General features: G+C 34.1%; 1 protein-coding gene across 7 annotated transcripts in view; it reads right to left on the bottom strand.

Moving 5' to 3' along the window:
- Nucleotides 1-1,539: 1,539 nt before the first annotated feature.
- Irk2 (Inwardly rectifying potassium channel 2) overlaps nt 1,540-24,825 on the bottom strand; it is a 74,333-nt gene continuing 51,047 nt past the window's right edge. For 3 of the 7 annotated variants that reach the window (XM_075290693.1, XM_075290692.1, XM_075290697.1), the window contains 3 exons: nt 8,093-8,367; nt 7,257-8,039; nt 1,540-1,731 (listed from right to left, as the gene is read on the bottom strand). In XM_075290693.1, coding sequence (XP_075146808.1) covers nt 1,595-1,731; nt 7,257-8,039; nt 8,093-8,367 — 1,195 coding nt within the window. In that variant the 3' untranslated portion in view covers nt 1,540-1,594. Of the gene's footprint in view, nt 1,732-1,810; nt 2,427-7,256; nt 8,040-8,092; nt 8,368-24,825 lie in introns of those variants that run through there. The other 4 variants (XM_075290696.1, XM_075290698.1, XM_075290694.1 and 1 more) reach the window with 3 other exon arrangements.

Here is a 24,825-nt window from a genome sequence, read left to right on the forward strand (position 1 = left end):
CTAGATCGGATGAATTTTGCTTCTCCAAAAGGCACCAGAGCTCAAATCTGGGGATCGGTTTATATGGGGGCTATAATTATGGACCGATGTCGACCTATTTTTGCATGGTCATTAGAGACCATATACTAACACCATGTACCAAATTTCTGCCGGATTGGATGAAATTTTGCTTCTCTTAGAGGATCCGCAAGCCAAATCGGGGATCGGTTTTTATGGGGGCTATATATAATTATGAACCGATGTAAACAAATTTTTGCATGGTCATTAGATACCATATACTAACACTATGTATCAAATTTCAGCCAGATCGGAAGAAATTTTGCTTCTCTTAGAGGATCCGCAAGCCAAATCGGGGATCGGTTTTTATGGGGGCTATATATACCAAATGTACCAAATTTCAACTGACTCGGATGAAATTTGCACCTCCAAGATGCTCCAAAACCAAATCTTGGGATCGATATATATCGGGGATTTTTTTGATTATGGACTGATATGGACCACTTTTGGCATGGTTGTTAAAAATCATGTACTACCACCACGTACAAAATTTCAACTGAATCGGATGAATTTTGCTCTTCCATGGGGCTCCGGAGTTCAAATCTGGGGAACGGTTTATATGGGGCCGATATATAATTATGGACCGATGTGAACAAACTTTTGCATGGTCATTAGAGACCATATACTAACACCATGTACCAAATTTCAGCCGGATCGGATGAAATTTTGCTTCTCTTAGAGGCTCCGCAAGCCAAATCGGGGGATCGGTTTATATGGGGGCTATATAGAATTATGGACCGATGTGGACCAATTTTTTCACGGTTGTTAAAGTCCATATTCTAACACCATGTACCCAATTTCAGTCGGATCGGATGAAATTTGCTTCTCTTAGAGGATCCGCAAAGCAAATTTGGGGGTCCGTTTATATGGGGGCTATACGTAAAAGTGGATCGATATGACCCATTTGCAATACCATCCGACCTACATCAATAACAACTACTTGTGCCAAGTTTCAAGTCGATAGCTTGTTTCTTTCAGAAGTTAGCGTGATTTCAACAGACGGACAGACGGACATGATCAGATCGACTCAGAATTTCACCACGACCCAGAATATATATACTTTATCGGATCTTAGAGCAATATTTCGATGTGTTACAAACGGAATGTCAAAGTTACCCTCCACCATAGGATGGGGGGTATATTCTATGGTGGAGGGTATAAAAAATATTTATCTAACAAAATTCACATCCAAAATATTAATTCGGATTTCACCTTAAGAACCCATACAAATTCAGTGCAACGGCTGTTGAATGGTGGATATCCGTCATATGATAAGCCCATGTTAAATTCATCTCTTCTGCGGCAATTTCTCACCAATTCCGGATCAAACAAAAAAAAACATTGTCACTACTTTTTTGGCGATGCTTTTTTGCCGGGTCGTAGTATAATAAATCGAGTTCATGTCTTAAGTCTTTTGTTTCTTTCTTTTCAAAAATACTCACCCCTAAAAACTGTACTTCTAGCAAATAAAACAAATTCATGTAATATAAATTATACTAATGATCATAGTATTTATTTATTAAAATATTTCTATGTTTTAAATTTCGTTCGAAAACTGCCATCGATAAACCGTATTAAGCTTTTTCGTAGACCATGGTGGACTTATTGGGGACGATCTTTGTCGGCCTAAAGGGAATTCACCTGAAATAGATTTGGAGAATGGTCTACAAATGTCTGCAAAAAGAAACCATTATAAAACCAAAAGAAAATATATAAAGGCAGGCAATTAGAAAGTTATTGAAAATAATATTACTAAGTGTTATTAGATGTTTATTTTTATTTGGGGTTATAATAAAACTACGACAATATATATTTGCAAATATTCTAATGTTTGACAAAGGCATAACAAAAGACAACATAACAAAAAAGATTGTTTTTCATATATTTTGAGTAAACTAATTTAACGGATAACTAACAATAAAAAGGTGTAACATTAATTAGATTTTCTTTGTTTTTTATAGAAAGAGTTTAATGGTCATACACCAAACCATTTTTTATGCCAAACACAAAAGACGATTGTAAATCGTAAAAAGAACATTTCTGTAAGTAATTTTTTGATGGTTATATTGAAAAATATGAATTCACTTTTTCTGGTGTTTCGTAAGTCTAATCTATTGTAGATTTTCTAAGATTTGTATACCCTAAAAAATTTAAATTGTTATATTATATCTCTATATATATATATTTTTTTTGTTTCCTTTGCTGCTTCAAACTCCTCTTTTCTAAAAACTATTTTTCTTTTGATCGATTGTGGTTTGATTTGTATGAAATGGCTGGATTTTATTTTTATTGGATTTTATGGTAACTATTTTATGATGCTTGCTCAGATGTATTGAGGGACAATTGACGCATGGTAAATGTGGTTTCTGCTAAAGAAAAGAAAAAAAAACGAAACAAAACAAAACATTTAAAAAACATAAACATCACATCTTAACAAATAACACAATAAACAAACAACCAACGAGCAGTGAACAAAACACACAAAAATGGACATAAATTTTTAAGTGCTTCCAATATTGTTTGATTTTATTCCAATCATTTGTTATCTACAAAGCTAATTAACAAAAGATCAATATTTGTGCAGGGCATGCGGTTATGGGGGGAGAAGATGATGTTTCAAGCAATCTTCATGTGGATACGATGTTCTTTTATGGGCTGGTGAATTATCTTTATAATGTGATTATCATTTTACAGGTTTATAATAATATAATTTTCAATTGAGGCATCACATGATACTCATAATAGGATTCACACAGAAAATTTAGTCAATGATATTTTAGTGCGTACTCTAAGAAAATGTGAATACACCCAAAGAAAGAACTAATGCTAAATTTAACTTATTTTTATTGCAAAAAAAATGATTTGCTTGTAGTTAAATTTTATTTTGTTTAATTCAAATTTATTTTGTTTAATTCAAAATCCTACGGAAATTTTCCTTATCCCAATAATGGCTCAATTTTATGAACGAAACGTGGGTATAACGTTCAATGACTATATACAAAAGTTAAATGTAAACTAAAGCAGAAGAAATTTTTTGTACGATTCCGAAAATTAGTACTAATGAACTACTGTATGGTTCAAATCATGATTTGGCGCCAATTATCTTTTTATACCCTCCACCATAGGATGGGGGTATATTAACTTTGTCATTCCGTTTGTAACACATCGAAATATTGCTCTACGACCCCATAAAGTATATATATTCTGGGTCGTGGTGAAATTCTGAGTCGATCTGAGCATGTCTGTCCGTCCGTCCGTCCGTCTGTTAAAATCACGCTAACTTCCGAACGAAACAAGCTATCGACTTGACACTTGGCACAAGTAGTAGTTATTGATGTAGGTCGGATGGTATTGCAAATGGGCCATATCGGTCCACTTTTACGTATAGCCCCCATATAAATGGACCCCCAAATTTGGCTTGCGATTGCTCTACGAGAAGCAAATTTCATCCGATCCGGCTGAAATTTGGTACATGGTGTTGGTATATGGTCTCTAACAACCATGCAAAAAATGGTTCACATCGGTCTATAATTACATATAGCCCCCATATAAACAGATCCCCCCATTTGGCTTTCGGAGCCTCTAAGCGAAGCAAATTTCATCCGATCCGGTTGGAATTTGGTACATGGTGTTGGTATATGGTCTCTAACAACCGTGCAAAAATTGGTTTACGTCGGTCCATAATTATATATAGCCCCCATATAACCCGATCCCCCGATTTGACTTGTGGAGCCTCTAACAGAAGCAAATTTCATCCGATACGGCTGAAATTTGGTGCATGGTGTTAGTATATGGCCTCTAATGACCATGCAAAAATTGGTCCACATCGGTCCATAATTATATATAGCCCCCATATAAACCGATCACCAGATTTGACCTCCGAAGCCTCTTGGAAGACCAAAATTCATCTGATTCTTGGAAGACCAAAATTCATAATTATATATAGCCCCCATATAAACCGATCACCAGATTTGACCTCCGGAGCCTCTTGGAAGACCAAAATTCATCTGATTCAGTTGAAATTTTGTACGTGGTTTTAATATATGGCCTCAAACACCCATGAAAAAATTGGTCGAAATCGGTCAATAATTATATATAGGCCTCATATAATCCGATCCTAAGATTTGACGTTTCGAGCCCCTTGGAAGATCAAAATTCATCCGATTCGGTTGAAATTTGATACGTGATGTTAGTATATGGTATCCAACAACCATGCAGGAATTGGTTCATATCAGTCTATAATTATATGTAGCCCCCATATAAACCGATCTCCAGATTTGGGCTCTGGTGCCTTTTGGAGAAGCAAAATTCATCCGATCTAGTTGAAATTTGGTACGTGGTGGTAGTATATGATATTTAACAACCATGCCAAAAGTGGCCAATATCAGTCCATAATTATATATAGCCCCCATATAAACCGAGCCCGAGATTTGGTTTGGAGGAGCAAATTTCATCCGAGTCAGTTGAAATTTGGTACATTGTGCTAGTATATGGCCGTTAACAAACATGCCTAACTACGTCCATATCGGTCTATAGTTATATATAGCCCTCAGATAAATCACACAAAAATTGGTCCATATCAAGTTCATAATTCTATATAGCCCCCATATAAGTGACCCCCATATTTCAATTCTGGCTCTCTACGTACCGTGCAAAAGTCCATGTCAATTCGTAATTATTTGTAGACTTACCTATACATAACTTTTTTTGTCTAATATATACCACGTATGGACTAACTCACAATTTAGAAAACGATGTTAAGAAGTTTTAAGATACCACACCCCAAGTAATTCGATTGTGGATGACAGTCTTTCGTAGAAGTTTCTATGCAATCCATGGTGGAGAGTACATTAGATTCGGCCTGGCCGAACTTACGGCCGTATATTCTTGTTTCAAAGAATCGGTCTCTATAATATGGGTTTATGATTGCCGGGGTAATTTTACACTGAAAAAAATATTTACTTAATATTAAAGATTATGCAACCTAAATTTTAGGATGCACAATTTACAAAATATTAAAGACAGATTTCTTTAAAATAATGACATTTAAATTAAAACAAAGTTTATAATCTTTACTTCAAAATTTTTTTTTTCATTAAATTTAGGACACAAGTTTTGTAAATTTGCGTCCCTCCGTTAAAGTCGCATGTCTTTGAACTAAGGAAAATTTTCCTTAAAATAAAGAGACATATTTATGATTTAAATAAATCGTCCTTAAATTAACTCAAACATTGAATCTTTAGATTTGAGATAAAAAATCTTCAAATATAGGCTAAGATATATTTTGAGGATTTAGCATCTTTGGTTTAAAGTGTTTTTTTTTTTCTTTTTTTTTTGGAATTAAGAAAACATTTTTACTTTAAGGTATCCGCTATAATTTGGATTTTTAAACTGGCATTGGTTTGTACGTGAATAGCTTAATTAATAATACCCCGAAAAGGAAATTAGAATTCGATAAATGAGATCTGAATCGTAATTTTAATTTTATTGATCCTAGATTTAAGGCCATATAGGTCGCTCAAAAATGTCTTTATTTTAAAGGAGCCGCATCTTTCGCTCGGAATCAATACCAAAATCCTTAAGAGAAGGTCAAAATCTTGGGATCCAAGTAAACTTTTTTTTTTTTTTTTTGAGTGTACACTTTAGACCACAATTTGGACTCATATCAAAGGACACGTCCTGGGACAATTTAGTGAGACAATCCAATAGATAAATTCTAATGAACTAGTCTGGGACAAGCTCTAAGCCAGATATTTGATTTGAGCACCTGAATGGAAAAACTTTTGGAATCTGTTAAAAAAATAGATTATTCTGAAAATGTTATTTCAGTAAATGCTTAAATCCCATCATATTAATATAAAGAGAGTATAGAGATCAATAAATTATATGAACATTTAGAAATTGCGACAAACTGAAGCACTGATCCAAGCCCTGTGATAGGTCCAGCAGTGGCAAAGTGCACCAATTTCTCGTGGGGAACTAACCGTATTACAAACGTCGATATAACAAAAATAAATAAATAAATAGTTTTCGACAAATTGAAGAAAATTTATTAGATATAATTAATTTTTTCACTTGTTACTAATTTTATTAGCACTTTACGAAGTTGAAGAAGGAAGGATTTGCGGTAAACCATACAAATTTTAAAAAATTCTGAACTGTTTTGTGCACCGAAAAAAAAACATCTCATAGAAGAAAAAATTAACTAAAAGTAAAGAAGAAAATCGTTGGCGCCAAATCATGACCATTTTAACCATACAGTAGTTCATTCTTACTATTTTTGGCAATCGTCCGAAAATCTTCTTTTGCTTTAGTTCATATTGAATTTATGTGTATGGTCATTGAACTTTATACACATAAAATTTTTGAGACATACGTAAGAAAAGTAAGATTTCATTAAGCTGTGAAAATTTCGATAAAAATAATAAAATTTAACTACAAGCAAATAAATTGTTTCCAAAAAATAAGTTAAATTTAGCGTTAGTTTAATTAATGTGTGGGAAATACGAATTTAGTAAATTCTTATGCTTCATTTGTGTATAATTTTCTCTTTTATACCATCCACCATAGGATGGGTCTCAGATCTCATAAAGTATATAGTCTGGGTCGTGGTAAAATTGTGAGTCGATCTAGCGATGCCAATCTGTCCGTCTGCCCCTCCGTCTTTTGAAATCACACCCGTTTCCGAAGGAAGCAAGTTATGCGCCCATAATTATATATAGCTCCCATATAAACCAAATCTAAGAAGTGGCCTCTTGGAGAAGCAAATTTCATCCGATCTGGTTAAAATTTGTTACGTGGAAAGGAATAACTTCATTCTCAACATTCTGATTCCACTACTTGACAACGACATAAATTCAGTTTAGTATTTACAGATAAATATGTTCTCAATATTTTTTCTAGTGTATTATATTACTGCCACCCTATGCCACAATCTTATTTTTATGAAAACTTATGGCTTACCAATTAATTTTTTTCCACATTACTACACCTTTCCATAACCCCCACATGAGGCGCCCAATAATGATGAACAATGAGACGAACTTAAAAAATCCAATAATTTTAAGACATGACCAACTAAAACAAGCGGGATAACCAAAATGGGGGATTTTAGACAAAAACGTTCAATGATGCAAACAATCCAAAACCAAAAAAACACACAAAGAACAAGTGAGAATAACTTTTTGATTATCACATACCTGGTGTGGTGAAACCCTCTTGAATTTTGTAGATCTCATTTAAATCTCGGGCACTGCACAAAGGAGTATCCACTTGGGTGGTTTCATTGAAACGGGCATAGTCGATTTCATAGGCCTGGCGATCTTTATTGTAAACCACCACAGGATCAAAACGATGACCCCATAATATCTCAGTGTTAATATAGCTGGAACGGGCCTGTGTCGATTGACCGGTGGACTCCACTGTACCCTCCAGTATAACAACAATTTCGAATTTATCCTGCAATAAATCTGTGGCCGACATATTGTACAGAGGTGAATTTTCATCGATTTTATGCTCAATAACCATGGGCCAAATGAAAAAGATATCCGAACCACATTCATCAGCTCCTATATCCAGATCGGTGAAATGTTGAGTCATTACTTCTCCCTCTTTGGTAGTGCGTGTACGAATCAATTGAGCTCTCACTCCAGCCCCTATGATATGGGATTTACGCATATCACCAACACGGAACATTAGACTGAGATTTCCATCCCTTTGGCAAATGACAGCGTTCTTGGAGAATAACAAAGTCTGGGCTCTTTGCTTGGCTCGAGTCATTTTGGCAAAAACTATACCAGCCATGAAAGCCGAAGACATTACACCATAAATTGATTGGAAACACATCATGAATATCGCTTCAGGACATTGTTCGGAAGTGGTACGTACACCATAACCAATGGTATGTTGGGTCTCAATTGAGAACAGGAAACAGGAAGTGAAACCATTGATGGCAGACACACAAGGTTCCCAGCCACTTTCCTCTGGTAATTATAGAAAACTATTATTTGAATTCAATTTGATATTTAATACTTACCCTGATTATGAGGCAAATGTAGCTCCTCCAAATCTCCATGTGTGTACATTATAAGCCACCACAATACAGCAAATATCAACCAAGATAATATGAAGGATAATGCAAAGGCTAGCAGAGTCCAACGCCATTGTGAGTCTACCAATGTGGTGTACATATCTTGGAGGAAACGCAAACGACGTCTTGTCAAATTTTTTTGCAGAACATTACAGTCACCATTCTTGAAAACAGCTCGTCTTCGCACTTTTCGCATACTACCCGGTCGGAAGTTACGAGATCTGTAAAGAAATTTTTTAATGAGCCTAAAGATATGCTATAGTTTTATTGATATTTTGAGTGGCTATATAAAGTGGACTGTGGAACATATAAATTAATGGGTGATTCGTAGTTAATTAAATTCGCCCCTATTATTTTTTGTGGTTTGAAAACCTTTTGCAGACAAGTAAGTGGAGTCTAGAGTCGGCGGGGCCATCTCAACTGCTTCAAATTTGTTGGGAGCTATTTATACAGTGCACTCGCGGTAAGCTGAAATTTGACGTTAAAGGCGGATTTGCAAGTCAAACCCCAATTTCAAATACACTTACGGAATTTTTTAGTGATCTAGTTTGGTTTTTTTTCGTGAATTTTAATTAAATTGCTTTATAGCTATATACCCACAGATATTTTTCCGATCTTTTTTTTTAATTTTTTCATGAAATTAAATTAAGTTTTTAATATTACTAATAACAAAAATAAAAGACTATCACGCTAGAACGTGTAAAACTCCCGAATATGGCTATGGTTTGTTCCGAAATTCGATGAAGTTCGCTAACGTGAACTCTCTTGGTTTTAAATCTGAGGCGATTTTAAATAAATTTGGCACACATTGCTAAAATTTTAATTGCACTCTCTGTGCGTAGTCATATGAATCTAATTCGGGCGAAAGCTATATATGGAAGTTATATCTAAATCTGAATAGATTTTGACCAAATTTGGCATGCATAGCACGAATGTTAATTCTACTTTTTTTTGCAAAACTTCAAGTAAATCGGAATGAAATTTTGATCTACGGTGGTCAAATGAGTGTATATCGGACGAAAGATATTATGAGAGATAAATCTGAACCGATTTCAATAAAATTCGGTATGCATATTTATAATGTTAAACCCACTCGCTGTGCAAAATTTCACGTAACTCGGAGTAAAACTTTGGCCTCTAAAGCATTGGAGTGTAAATGGGGCGAAAACTATATATAGGAGCTATATGTAAATCTGAACCGATTTCAACCAAATTCAATATGCATATTTATAATGTTAAATATACTCCCTGTGCAAAATTTAAATTGAAATAAAACTATGGCTTCTGTGGTCATATAAGTGCATATCGGGCGAAAGATATATATGGGAGCTATATATGAACCGATTTGACAATTTAAGAGACTCACAAAACTTTTGAATGTACGAAATTTGAAGAAGATCGGTTGATAAATGCGTCATTTATGATCAGATCTGTTATAAATATATATAGCAGCTATATCTAAATATGAACCGATTTTCTCCAAAATAAATGGGAATCGTCTTTGAGGCGAAAAAAGAACAAATTTGAGTACGATCGGACTTAAACTGCGAACTGGACTTTGCACACAAAAATACAACAACAGACAGACAGTCGGACATCGACTAAGAATTTAATTCTAAGACTGAAAAAAAAGCATGCCCGGTTCCAAAGATTTTGTCTTTACTTTAAAAATGTTGGTATTGATTCCGAGCCTAAGAAGCGGAGAATAAAAGTAAGGACACTTTTAAGACACAATTCTATTTTAAATTTGGGTTTTGTGTACTTGCTTCTAAGAAGCAAATTTTAATTTTTCGCTTTTTCAGCTTTTTCTTCCCATATGATATCACAGTCCTTTAAAAACGAGTTAACGACAACTTTATTTTCCAAATTAAGATTCGACTTCCAGTAGAAATTATGCTATGTTACAAGTAAAAAACGTCTTTAAAATAAAGAGTTGAAAAACATGTCCTATATTTGAACGATTTTTTGCTTTGTAGTCAAGATGCAAAAAGACGACAAATTTAAAGACAATTTCATTAAATCTAAAGAATTTTCCTGAATTATTAAAGTCAAGTTGAACTTTGCCCAAACATTTTTTCTTTCATGTTATGATACCCATTTTTAAGTGAAATCACTTAATTATAAGGACAATACGACTTCATTGAAAAGTTTATCGACTTTTGGGTAAGGAAAAAAATTTTATATTAGAGAAATGCATCTTATATGCTAAGCAAAATTTGCATTCGTATTTTAAGGACATGAAATCTTTGACCTCACGACAATATTTTTTTCAGTGTAATTATGGTTGCCACTCGAGCCAAAAGTAATCTACCAGCCAACTACATTCAAATCGATGATTTGAGTTTGGCAAAGGAAAAGAGATAACATATGCTTGCAAGTTTGTATAGGCAATAGCCGACTATCAAACCTTTTTCGCAAGGTTCAAGTGTAGTTCACTTTGCGTTGAGTGAATTACCCGAATTTATGCTGATAATTGGTTGATAGTTTTCCTGCAAGTAGTGAATGCTGATGAGGAATATGGTAATTCCGAAACGTGCGTCCATCCTACCATCTTGCAGTCTATAGGGCTTTGCCCAAATAAATTTGACAAACATTCTTTTCCTCAGTTGGTTAAGCTACACTTGTAGTTTAGTCAATGCATGTTTTTAAGCTGAAATCAAAAACAACATCAAAATTTTATTTCTATAGAAAATTTTGTCAAAATTTTATTTCTTTAGAAAATGTTTTCAAACTTTTATTTCTATAGAAAATGTTGTCAAAATTTTATTTTTATAGAAAATTTTGTCAAAATTTTATTTCTAGAGAATATTTTGTCAAAATTTTATTACTATATAGAAAATTTTGTCAAAATTTTATTTCTATAGATAATTTTGTCAAAATTTTATTTCTATAGAAAATTTTGTCAAAATTTTATTTCTACAGAAAATTATTTCAAAATTTTATTTTTATTGAAAATTTTGTCAAAATTTTATTTTTATAGAAAATTTTGTCAAAATTTTATTTCTAGAGAATATTTTGTCAAAATTTTATTTCTAGAGAATATTTTGTCAAAATTTTCTTTCTAGAGAAAACTGTCAAAATCCTATTTCTATAGAAAATTTTGTGAAAATTCGATGTCTATAAGAAATGTTGTCAAAATTTTATTTCTACAGAAAATTTTGTCAAAATTTTATTTCTATAGAATATTTTGTCAAAATTTTATTTCTATAGAAAATTTTGTCAAACTGAATTATATACGTATTTAATCAGCCTTTTTAAGTTTAATATATAGGGACGTAGGGACTAGGTTAGGTTAGGTTAGATTAGGTGGCAGCCCAATGTATCAGGCTCACTTAGACCACATTGGTGAACTTCTCTCCAATTTAGCATGGTGGATGATTGTGGATGACAGTCTTTAGTAGAAGAGTCTACGCAATCCATGGTGGAGGATACATAAGCTTCGGACTGGCCGAACCTACTGCCGCATTTACTTGTTTGTTCTACTAAACTACGATTTGATATTCTTTGCTTTCTCCATTGTTGGTAATTAATTTTTATCAAATCTGTTCAATAGCCAAATTGACTTCTGATCCATGTCTTGGCTCATAAATTATTGTCATATGTCACATATTTATTTTTTCAACGCTCTATTCAATTCAAGTGGCTTCTTAGCTTTCATGGGGCAAAGTCAATGCTAATTAACATTGCACTAATTTTCCGAATGATATGCTATCAACAAATTTAGCATTGCTAGAATTAGTGTCAAGAATATTTCTATAAAAAATATATATAAACAAGTATATACGGCCGAAAGTTCGGCCGAAGTTTATGTACCCTCCACCATGGATTGCGTAGAAACTTCTACTGAAGCCGATGGCAAGGTATCTTAAAACTTCCTAACACCGTAATATATACCACATAGTCCATACGTGGTATATATTAAACTAAAAAAGGACGATTAAATACGTATGTAATTAAGTTTAAAGTTTCTATAGAAATAAAATTTTGACAACATTTTCTATAGAAGTAAAATTTTGACAAAATTTTCTATAGAAATAAAATTTGGAAAAAATTTTCTATATAAATAAAATTTTGACAAAATTTTCTATAGAAATAAAATTTTGACAAAATTTCCTATAGAAATAACATTTTGACAAAATTTTCTATAAAAATAAAATGTTGGTATTATATTTTTGGCTCGAGTGGCAACCATGGTTATGAACCGATATGGACCAATTTTTGTGTGATTGGGGATCAGCTATATATAACTATAGACCAATATGGGCCAATTTTGGCATGGTTATTAGCGGCCTTATACTAACACCACGTTGCAAATTTCAACCGGATCGGATGAATTTTGCTCCTTCAAGAGGCTCCGGAGATCAAATCTGGGGAACGGTTTATATGGGGCTATATATAATTATGGACCGATATGGACCAATTCTTGCGTGTTTATTAGAGACCACATTCTAACACCATGTTCCAAATTTCAACCGGATCGGATGAATTTTGCTCCCCCAAGAGGCTCCGGAGGACAAATCTGGGGATCGATTTATATGGGGGCAATATATAATTATGAACCGATATGGACCAATTCTTTCATGGTTGTTAGAGAACATATACCAACACCATGTACCAAATTTCAGCCGGATCGGATAAAATTTGGTTTTCTTAGAGGCTCCGCAAGCCAAATCGGGGGATCGGTTTATATGGGGGCTATATATAATTATGGACCGATGTGGACCAATTTTTGCATGGTTATTAGAGACCATATACTAACACCATGTACCAAATTTCAGCCTGATCGGATGAAATCTGCTTCTTTTAGAGCAATCGCAAGCCAAATTTGGGGGTTCGTTTATATGGAGGCTATACGTAAAAGTGGACCGATATGGCCCATTTGCAATACCATCCGACCTACATCAATAACAACTACTTGTGCCAAGTTTCAAGTCGATAGATTGTTTCGTTCGGAAGTTAGCGTGATTTCAACAGACGGACGGACGGACGGACATGCTCAAATCGATTCAGAATTTCACCACGACCCAGAATATACCCCCATCCTATGGTGGAGGGTATAAAAATTATTTAAAATTTTTTTTTTATCGATTTTGTATTTGATAAAAAGTTGGAATATTAATGATATTTTTGTTGAACGGTGGAATTTTTTATCATTTAAATCGAGGATTTGTTTTGCTAAAACTTATATACAATTGAAGCAAATTTTGTTAGTTACGCAGAAAATCTTTCACCTGATTTCGCTATTCGAATAATAATTATTGTGTATAGTTGCAATACTGCATTCATATACTTTCTTCATAACATCTGAGAGTCTCATGACTATAACTTGCAATGTTCTCAACCCACATAATTGTAATCTACCGGTATTTTTCATATGGTATAAATTGAGCATTTTGCTTCACATAAATTTTTACAAATTCCAATAAAGACATCTCACATGTATCTGATGCATACATTTTGATAGCTAACGACATTAATGAAATTAATTCCATATTAATTAATAGCATGAGCATCAAAGTTCAAGATGTGTCAGCAATGCGATCAAATTAATTCAAACACTAGACTAACACAAAAAAAAAACGCCATCGTGTCGGAATCATTGAACACCCAGCAAGAGAGATATAACATAGAATGTGGTACTCATGTTTTGGTTTTCACGTTGTGAAAATGTTTTCTTTTTTCAATCTATATATAAATTTATGATAAATAAACAACTACGGTTAATTGAGATATTTAAAAAAAAACAAGCTTTGAAGAAAAATAAATTTTTCAATGGCTACTTTTACTTCGGTAGTGAAAGGGTTAAGTTCGGCCAGGCCGAATCTTATGTACCCCCCACTATGTATTGCGTAGAAACTTCTACAAAAGACTGTAATTCACAATCGAAGAACTTGGGTTGCGGTAACACATGCCGATGGCAAGGTATCTTAAAAAATCCTTAACACCGTCTTCTAAATTGTAAGTTAGTCCATACGGCGATTAAACAAAAAAGTCCGATTAAATACGTATATATGTTAATTCAGTTCAACAAAAATTTCTATAGAAATAAAATTTCGACAAAATTATCTATAGAAATAAAATTTTTATAAAATTGTCTATAAAAATAAAATTTTGACAAAATTTTCTATAGAAATAAAATTTTGACCAAATTTTCTACAGCAATAGAATTTTGACAAACTTTTCTATAGAAATAAAATTTTGACAAAATTTTCTATAGAAATAAAATTTTGACCAAATTTTCTATAGAAATAAAATTTTGATAAAATTATCAGTAGCAATAAAGTTTTCTGTAGAAATAAAATGTTGACAAAATTTTCTATAGAAATAAAGTTTTGACAAAATTTTCTATAGAAATAAAATTTTGACAAAATTTTCTATAGCAATAAAATTTTGACAAAATTTTCTATAGAAATAAAATTTTGACAAAATTTTCTATAGAAATAAAATTTTGATAAAATTTTCTATAGAAATAAAATTTTGAAAAAATTTTCTATAGAAATAAAATTTTGACAAAATTTTCTAGAAATAAAATTTTGACAAAATTTTCTATAGAAATAAAATGTTGACATAATTTCCTATAGAAATAAAATTTTGACAACATTTTCTATAGAAATAATATTTTGACAAAATTTTCTATAGAAATAAAATTTTGACAAAATTATCTATAGAAATAAAATTTTGACGAAATTTTTTATAGAAATAAAATTTTGACAAAATTTTCTATAGAAATAAAATTTTGTCAAAATGCTCTATAGAAATAAAATGTTGACAAAATTTTCTATAGAAATGTTGAAAAATGTTGAAAAAAATTTTCTATAGAAATAAAAATTTTGATAAAATTTTCTATAGAAATAAAATTTTGATAAAATTTTCTATAGAAATAAAATTTTGACAAAATTTTCTATAGAAATTAAATTTTGACAAAATTTTCTATAGAAATAAAATTTTGATAAAATTTTCTATAGAAATAAAATTTTTACAAAATTTTTTATAGCAATAAAATTTTGACAAAATTTTCTATAGAAATAAAATTTTGACAAATTTTCTATAGAAATAAAATTTTCATAAAATTTTCTATAGAAATAAAATTTTGATAAAAATTTCTATAGAAATAAAATTTTGACAAAATTGTCTATAGAAATAAAATTTTGACAAATTTTCTATAGAAATAAAATTTTCATAAAATTTTCTATAGAAATAAAATTTTGGTAGATTATTTTTGGCGATATGGATCAATTTTTGTGTGATTGGCCATCGGCTATATATAACTATAGACAGATATGAACCAATTTTGGTATAACTGTTAGCGGCCATATACTAGCGCAATGTACCAAATTTCAACCGTTTGCTATTGGTTTGAATTTGGTAATTGAAAAGAAAAAAAGTTGGTTAATTTATTGAAATCAAATTAACAAAATTGAATTTAAAGTACTTAAATTCAAAAATACCGAATTTTAATTCATTTAAAATTACTAAACAAAAACAAGTATATACAGCCGCAAGTTCGGCCAGAACGAATCTTATGTACCCACCACCATGGATTGCGTAGAAACTTCTACGAAAGACTGTCATCCACAATCGAATTACTTGGGTTGTGGTATCTTAAAACTTGTTATTCCTGCATGGTTGTTGGATACCATATACTAACATCACGTACCAAATTTCAACCGAATGGGAAGTATTTTGCTCTTCCAAGGGGCTCTGGAGGTCAAATCTGGGGATCGGTTTATATGGGGCCTATATATAATTATGGACCGATATCGACCAATTTTTGCATGGGAGTTTGAGGCCATATATTAACACCACGTACCAAATTTCAACTGAATCACATGAATTTTGGTCTTCCAAGAGGTTCCGGAGGTCAAATCTGGTGATCGGTTTATATGGGGGCTATATATAATTATGAGCCGATGTGGACCAATTTTTGCATGGTTGTTAGAGACCATATACTAACATCACGTACCAAATTTCAGCCATATCGGATGAAATTTGCTTCTCTTAGAGGCCTCGCAAGCCAAATCGGGGGATCGGTTTATATGGGGGCTATGTATAATTATGGACCGATGTGGACCAATTTTTGCATGGCTGTTCGAGACCATATACTAACACCATGTACCAAATTTCAGCCGGATCGGATGAAATTTGCTTCTATTAGAGGCCTCGCAAGCCAAATCGGGGGATCGGTTTATATGGGGGCTATATATAATTATGGACCGATGTGGACCAATTTTTGCATGGTTGTTAGAGACCATATACTGACACCATGTACCAAATTTCAGCCGGATGGGATGAAATTTGCTTCTCTTAGGGGCCTCGCAAGCCAAATCGGGGGATCGGTTTATATGGGGGCTATATATAATTATGGACCGATGTGGACCAATTTTTGCATGGACAGTAGAGACCATATACTAACACCATGTACCAAATTTCAGCCGGATCGGATGAAATTTGCTTCTCTTAGGGGCCTCGCAAGCCAAATCGGGGGATCGGTTTATATGGGGGCTATATATAATTATGGACCGATGTGGACCAATTTTTGCATGGTTGTTAGAGACCATATACTAACACCATGTACCAAATTTCAGCCGGATCGGATGAAATTTGCTTCTCTTAGAGGCCTCGCAAGCCAAATTTTGGGGTCCGTTTATATGGGGGCTATACGTAAAAGTGGACCGATATGGCCCATTTGCAATACCATCCGACCTACATCAATAACAACTACTTGTGCCAAGTTTCAAGTCGATAGCTTGTTTCGTTCGGAAGTTAGCGTGATTTCAACAGACGGACGGACGGACGGACGGACGGACATGCTCAGATCGACTCAGAATTTCACCACGACCCAGAATATATATACTTTATGGGGTCTTAGAGCAATATTTCGATGTGTTACAAACGGAATGACAAAGTTAATATACCCCCCATCCTATGGTGGTGGGTATAAAAAAACAAGTATATACGGCCGTAAGTTCGGCCAGGCCGAAGCTTATGTACCCTCCATCATGGATTGCGTAGAAACTTCTTCTAAACACTGCCATCCACAATCGAATTACTTAAGTTGCGGTAACGCTTGCCGATGGCAAGGTATCTTAAAACCTCCTAACACCATCCTCTAAATTGTATGTCCATACGTAGTATATATTAAATCAAACAAGTATATACAGCCGCAAGTTCGGCCAGGCCGAATCTTATGTACCCACCACCATGGATTGCGTAGAAACTTCTACGAAAGACTGTCATCCACAATCGAATTACTTGGGTTGTGGTATCTTAAAACTTGTTATTCCTGCATGGTTGTTGGATACCATATACTAACATCACGTACCAAATTTCAACCGAATGGGAAGTATTTTGCTCTTCCAAGGGGCTCTGGAGGTCAAATCTGGGGATCGGTTTATATGGGGCCTATATATAATTATGGACCGATATCGACCAATTTTTGCATGGGAGTTTGAGGCCATATATTAACACCACGTACCAAATTTCAACTGAATCAGATGAATTTTGGTCTTCCAAGAGGTTCCGGAGGTCAAATCTGGTGATCGGTTTATATGGGGGCTATATATAATTATGAGCCGATGTGGACCAATTTTTGCATGGTTGTTAGAGACCATATACTAACATCACGTACCAAATTTCAGCCATATCGGATGAAATTTGCTTCTCTTAGAGGCCTCGCAAGCCAAATCGGGGGATCGGTTTATATGGGGGCTATGTATAATTATGGACCGATGTGGACCAATTTTTGCATGGCTGTTCGAGACCATATACTAACACCATGTACCAAATTTCAGCCGGATCGGATGAAATTTGCTTCTATTAGAGGCCTCGCAAGCCAAATCGGGGGATCGGTTTATATGGGGGCTATATATAATTATGGACCGATGTGGACCAATTTTTGCATGGTTGTTAGAGACCATATACTGACACCATGTACCAAATTTCAGCCGGATGGGATGAAATTTGCTTCTCTTAGGGGCCTCGCAAGCCAAATCGGGGGATCGGTTTATATGGGGGCTATATATAATTATGGACCGATGTGGACCAATTTTTGCATGGACAGTAGAGACCATATACTAACACCATGTACCAAATTTCAGCCGGATCGGATGAAATTTGCTTCTCTTAGGGGCCTCGCAAGCCAAATCGGGGGATCGGTTTATATGGGGGCTATATATAATTATGGACCGATGTGGACCAATTTTTGCATGGTTGTTAGAGACCATATACTAACACCATGTACCAAATTTCAGCCGGATCGGATGAAATTTGCTTCTCTTAGAGGCCTCGCAAGCCAAATTTTGGGGTCCGTTTATATGGGGGCTATACGTAAAAGTGGACCGATATGGCCCATTTGCAATACCATCCGACCTACATCAATAACAACTACTTGTGCCAAGTTTCAAGTCGATAGCTTGTTTCGTTCGGAAGTTAGCGTGATTTCAACAGACGGACGGACGGACGGACGGACGGACGGACATGCTCAGATCGACTCAGAATTTCACCACGACCCAGAATATATATACTTTATGGGGTCTTAGAGCAATATTTCGATGTGTTACAAACGGAATGACAAAGTTAATATACCCCCCATCCTATGGTGGTGGGTATAAAAAGATCGATCCAATACGTATATAATTCATTTTGACAAAGTAGACATAAAATTTTGACAAAATTTTCTACAGAAAGAAAATATTAAAAAATTTTCTATGGAAATAAAATTTTCACAAAATTTTCTATAGAAATAAAAATTTTGACAAAATTTTCTATAGAAAGAAAATTTTGACAAAAATTTCTACAGAAATAAAATTTTAACAAAATTTTCTATAGAAATAAACTTTTGACAAAATTTTCTATAGAAATAAAATCGTGGTCGATTATTTTTGGCTCGAGTGGCAACTATGATTATGAACCGAATAAAATTTGAACAAAATTTTCTATAGAAATAAAATTTTGACAACATTTTCTATAGAAATAAAATTTTGACAATGATGAAAATTTTATTTTGAACCGAATAAAATTTTAACAAAATTTTCTCTAGAAATAAAATTTTGGTAGATTATTTTTGCCTCGAGTGGCAACCATGATTATGAACCGATATGGACCAATTTTTGTGTGATTGGACCAATTTTGGTATGGTTGTTAGCGACCATATACTAACACCACGTTCCTACTTTGAACCGGATCGGATGAATTTTGCTCCTCCAAGAGGCTCCGGAGGTCAAATTTGGAGAACGTTTTATATGGGGGCTATATATAATTATGGACCGATATGGACCATGTTCCAAATTACAACCGGATTGGATGAAATTTGCTTCTCTTGGAGACTTCGCAAGCCAAATCTGGGGATCGGTTTATATGGGGGCTATATATAATTATGAACCGATGTGGACCAATTTTTGCACGGTTGTTAGAGACCATATACCAATATCATGTACCAAATTTCAGGCGGATCGGATAAAATTTGCTTCTCTTTGAGGCTCCGCAACCCAAATCTGGGGATCGGTTTATATGGGCGCTATATATATTTATGGACCGATGTGGACCAATTTTTGCACGGTTGTTAGAGACCATATACCAACATCATGTACCAAATTTCAGCCGGATCGGATGAAATTTGCTTCTATTTGAGGCTCCTCAAGCCAAAACCTGGGGATCGGTTTTTATGGGGGCTATATATAATTATGGACCAATGTGGACCAATTTTTGCATGATTATTAGAGACCATATACCAACACCATGTACCAAATTTCAGCCAGATCGGATGAAATATACTTCTCTTAGAGGCTCCACTAGTCAAATCTGGGGATCGGTTTATATGGGGGCTATATATAATTAAGGACCGATGTGGACCAATTTTTGCATGGTTGTTAGAGACCATATACCAACATCATGCACCAAATTTCAGCCGGATCGGATGAAATTTTCTTCTCTTTGAGGCTCCGCAAGCCAAATCTGGGGATCGGTTTATATGGGGGCTATATATAATTATGGACCGATGGGAACCAATTTTTGCATGGTTGTTAGAGACCATATACCAACACCATGTACCAAATTTCAGCCGGATCGGATGAAATGTGCTTCTCTTTTAGGCTCCGCAAGCCAAATCTGGGGATCGGTTTATATGGGGGCTATATATAATTATGGACCGATGTGGACCAATTTTTGCATGGTTGTTAGAGACCATATACCAACACCATATAGCAAATTTCAGCCGGATCGGATGTAATATGCTTCTTTTAGAGGATCCACAAGCCAAATCTGAGGGTCCCTTTATATGGGGGCTATACGCAAAAGTGGACCGATATGGCCCATTTTCAATACCATACGACCTACATCGGTAACAACTACTTGTGCCAAGTTTCAAGTCGATAGCTTGTTTCGTTCGGAAGTTAGAGTGATTTCAACAGACGGACGGACGGACGGACGGACGGACGGACGGACGGACATGCTTAGATCGACTCAGAATTTCACCACGACCCAGAATATATATACTTTATGGGGTCTTAGAGCAATATTTCGATGTGTTACAAACGGAATGACAAAGTTAATATACCCCCATCCTATGATGGAGGGTATAAAAAGGAAAAAATTATGGAAATATTTGAGCCTCTTTTATGGTGAACAATGAATGGATACAATTGTTATAATTTGAATGGAAAACTGATTAGGATTAATTAAATTTCCTCTTGCAGTACCTTCTGAAAAAAGTGAAAAATATTTTATAGCATATCTAACTTAACTACTTTAGTTCATAAAAGTTTGTTGATTTTAATTAAATTTTGCCAAATGCGAAAAAATTTTCCTAAGCTTCTGTTTAAATTTGGAAGCCCCATCTCATTTTTGGATACATTGCGAATTTTTATACCCTAAACCACATAGTGGTCAGGGTATAATAAGTTTGATCGGCCAAAAAATGTGCCTACCAGAAATATTGATTTTAGACCCCATAAAATATATACCGATCGACTCAGAATCACCTCCTGAGTCGATCTAGCTTGGTGTCCGTCCGTCCGTCTGTCCATGTATTTGTTGTTCACAGGATTCCGGTCGCAATTATTAACCGATTTTAATGAAATTTGGTACAGGGAGTTTTTTTGGGCACAAGGACGAACGCTATTGAATTTGGAAGAAATCGGATCAAATTTAGATATAGCTCCCATATATATGTATCGCCCGATTTCGACAAATGGGGTCACGTTGCGCGTTTTTTCAAATGGATCGTCACCAAATTTGGCAAAATGTAATATTTTCCATCGCCTTTCAAGTCTGCAAAATTTTATTCAAATCGGTTCAGATTTAGATATAGCTCTCATATATATGTATCGCCCGATTTTCCCAAATTTGACCACAAAACCTTTGTTTATCAACCGATCTTACTCAAAATTGGCTAAATGTAATCTTCTATAGCACTAACTATATGTGCAAAAAATCATCGAAATCCGTTCAGATTTAGCTATAGCTCCCATATAAATGTACCGCCCGATTTTTCTAAATTTGGCCATAAAACCCTTATTTATCAACCAATCTTACCCAAATTTGGCTAAATGTAGTCTTCTATAGCACTAACTATATGTGCAAAAAATCATCGAAATCGGTTCAGGTTTAGATATAGCTCCCATATATATGTATAGCCCGATTATCCCAAATTTGGCCATAGAACCCTTATTTACTAACCGATCTTACTAAAATTTGGCTAGATCCAGTCCTCTATAGGACTAACTATATGTGCAAAATTTCATCGAAATCGGTTCAGATGTAGATATAGCTCCCATATATGTATCACCCGATTTTGAAAAATTCGCCCCTAATAACCTTATGTTTGACCATACAGGCCTCATTTCTTCAAACTTGGCCATAGTACTCTTATTTATGAACCAATGTTGCTCAAATTTCAAATTTTGATGTACTAGCCGATCGTACTTATACGTACTTGTAGCTCTTACATAAGAATATTGCTCAATTTTTCAAATTTGTATTTATTACCCACACTAATTTAACGATTTTCTCTTTTTATACCCTAAACCATATAGTGGTCAGGGTATAATAAGTTTGATCGGCCAAAAAATGTGCCTACCAGAAATATTGATTTTAGACCCCATAAAATATATACCGATCGACTCAGAATCACCTCCTGAGTCGATCTAGCACTTGGTGTCCGTCCGTCCGTCTGTCCATGTATTTGTTGTTCACAGGATTCCGGTCGCAATTATTAACCGATTTTGATGAAATTTGGTACAGAGAGTTTTTTGGGCACAAGGACGAACACTATTGAATTTGGAAGAAATCGGATCAAATTTAGATATAGCTCCCATATATATGTATCGCCCGATTTCGACAAATGGGGTCACGTTGCGCGTTTTTTTCAAACGGATCGTCACCAAATTTGGCAAAAGGTAATCTTTTCCATCGCCCTTCAAGTCTGCAAAATTTCATCCAAATCGGTTCAGATTTAGATATAGCTCTCATATATATGTATCGCCCGATTTTCCCAAATTTGGCCACAAAACCTTTATTTATCAACCGATCTTACTCAAAGTAGGCTAAATATAATCTTCTATATCACTAACTATATGTGCAAAAAATCATCGAAATCGGTTCAGATTTAGATATAGCTCCCATATATATGTATAGCCCGATTTTCCCAAATTTGGCCATAGAACCCTTATTTATTAACCGATCTTACTAAAAGTTGGCTAGATCCAGTCCTCTATAGTACTAACTATATGTGCAAAAGTTCATCGAAATTTACATATAGCTCCCATATATGTATCGCCCGATTTTGAAAAATTCGCCCTTATAACCTTATGTTTGACCATACAGGCCTCATTTCGTAACTGATCTTACTCAAATCTTGCACAAGGTAACCTTTTGTGGTATTAATCAAACCCGCAAAATATTAAGCAAATTGGTTCAGATTTAGATATAGCTTCCATATATATGCATCGCTCGATTTTCCCAAATTTGGCCATAGTACTCTTATTTATTAACCAATGTTACTCAAATTTCAAATTTTGATGATCGTATTTATACGTACTTGTAGCTCTTACATAAGAATATTGCTCAATTTTTCAAATTTGTATTTATTACCCACACTAATTTAACGATTTTCTCTTTTTATACCCTAAACCATATAGTGGTCAGGGTATAATAAGTTTGATCGGCCAAAAAATGTGCCTACCAGAAATATTGATTTTAGACCCCATAAAATATATACCGATCGACTCAGAATCACCTCCTGAGTCGCTCTAGCGCTTGGTGTCCGTCCGTCCGTCCGCCCGTCTGTCCATGTATTTGTTGTTCACAGGATTCCGGTCGCAAATTTGGCCACAAAACCTTTATTTATCAACCGATCTTACTCAAAATTGGCTAAATATAATCTTCTATAGCACTAACTGTATGTGCAAAAAATCATCGAAATCGGTTCAGATTTAGCTATAGCTCCCATATATATGTACCGCCCGATTTTTCTAAATTTGGCCATAAAACCCTTATTTATAAACCGATCTTACCCAAATTTGGCTAAATGTAGTCTTCTATAGCACTGACTATATGTGCAAAAAATCATCGAAATCGGTTCAGATTTAGATATAGCTCCCATATATATGTATAGCCCGATTATCCCAAATTTGGCCATAGAACCCTTATTTATTAACCGATCTTACTAAAATTTGGCTAGATCCAGTCCTCTATAGTACTAACTATATGTGCAAAATTTCATCGAAATCGGTTCAGATGTAGATATAGCTCCCATATATGTATCACCCGATTTTGAAAAATTCGCCCCTAATAACCTTATGTTTGAGGCCTGTATACCTCATTTCTTAACTGATCTTACTCAAATCTTGCACAAGGTAACCTTTTGTGGTATTAATCAAACCCGCAAAATATTAAGCAAATTGGTTCAGATTTAGATATAGCTTCCATATATATGCATCGCTCGATTTTCCCAAATTTGGCCATAGTACTCTTATTTATTAACCAATGTTACTCAAATTTCAAATTTTGATGTACTAGCCGATCGTACTTATACGTACTTGTAGCTCTTACATAAGAATATTGCTCGATTTTTACAAATTTGTTTTTATTACCCACACTAATTTAATGATTTTCTCTTTTTTAATGATAGGCTCAATATTAGTGGCATACTAACTCCGTAGGCGCAATATCAACACAGCCAGTGTCGCTAGAAGTAGGGAAATTCCCTATATGTAGGGTTTTTCTAATATTTAGAGTCTTATAGGTACGTAGGGCCACTATGTAGGACATTTTCACTCAACACAATTTGTAATAATTTTTACATTTTGGTGGCTCTAGAGGAGGAATTAGAAGCCGGCAAGGCTTGATCTTTAACAATGTGTGGTAAACTTTATTCCTGTAGAAAATTTTGTCAACATTTTATTTCTATAGAACATTTTGTCAAAATTGTATTTCTATAGAATTTTTTTTTTCAAAATATTATTTCTATAAAAAATTTTCTCAAAATTTTATTTCTGTGGAATTTTTTCTCAATATTTTATTTCTATAGAATTTATTGTCAAAATTTTATTTCTATAGAAAAATTTCTCACAAAAATTTGTTTATAGAAACTTTTTCCAAAATTTTATTTTTATAGAGATTTAACAAAAAAGATTACTAATTTGGGTAGAATTCTACCAACTGTGGCAACCGTGGTGGTAATA

Source organism: Haematobia irritans, chromosome 1 (genome assembly GCF_050003625.1).
Source record: "Haematobia irritans isolate KBUSLIRL chromosome 1, ASM5000362v1, whole genome shotgun sequence".
NCBI classification, from domain to species: Eukaryota; Metazoa; Arthropoda; class Insecta; order Diptera; family Muscidae; genus Haematobia; species Haematobia irritans.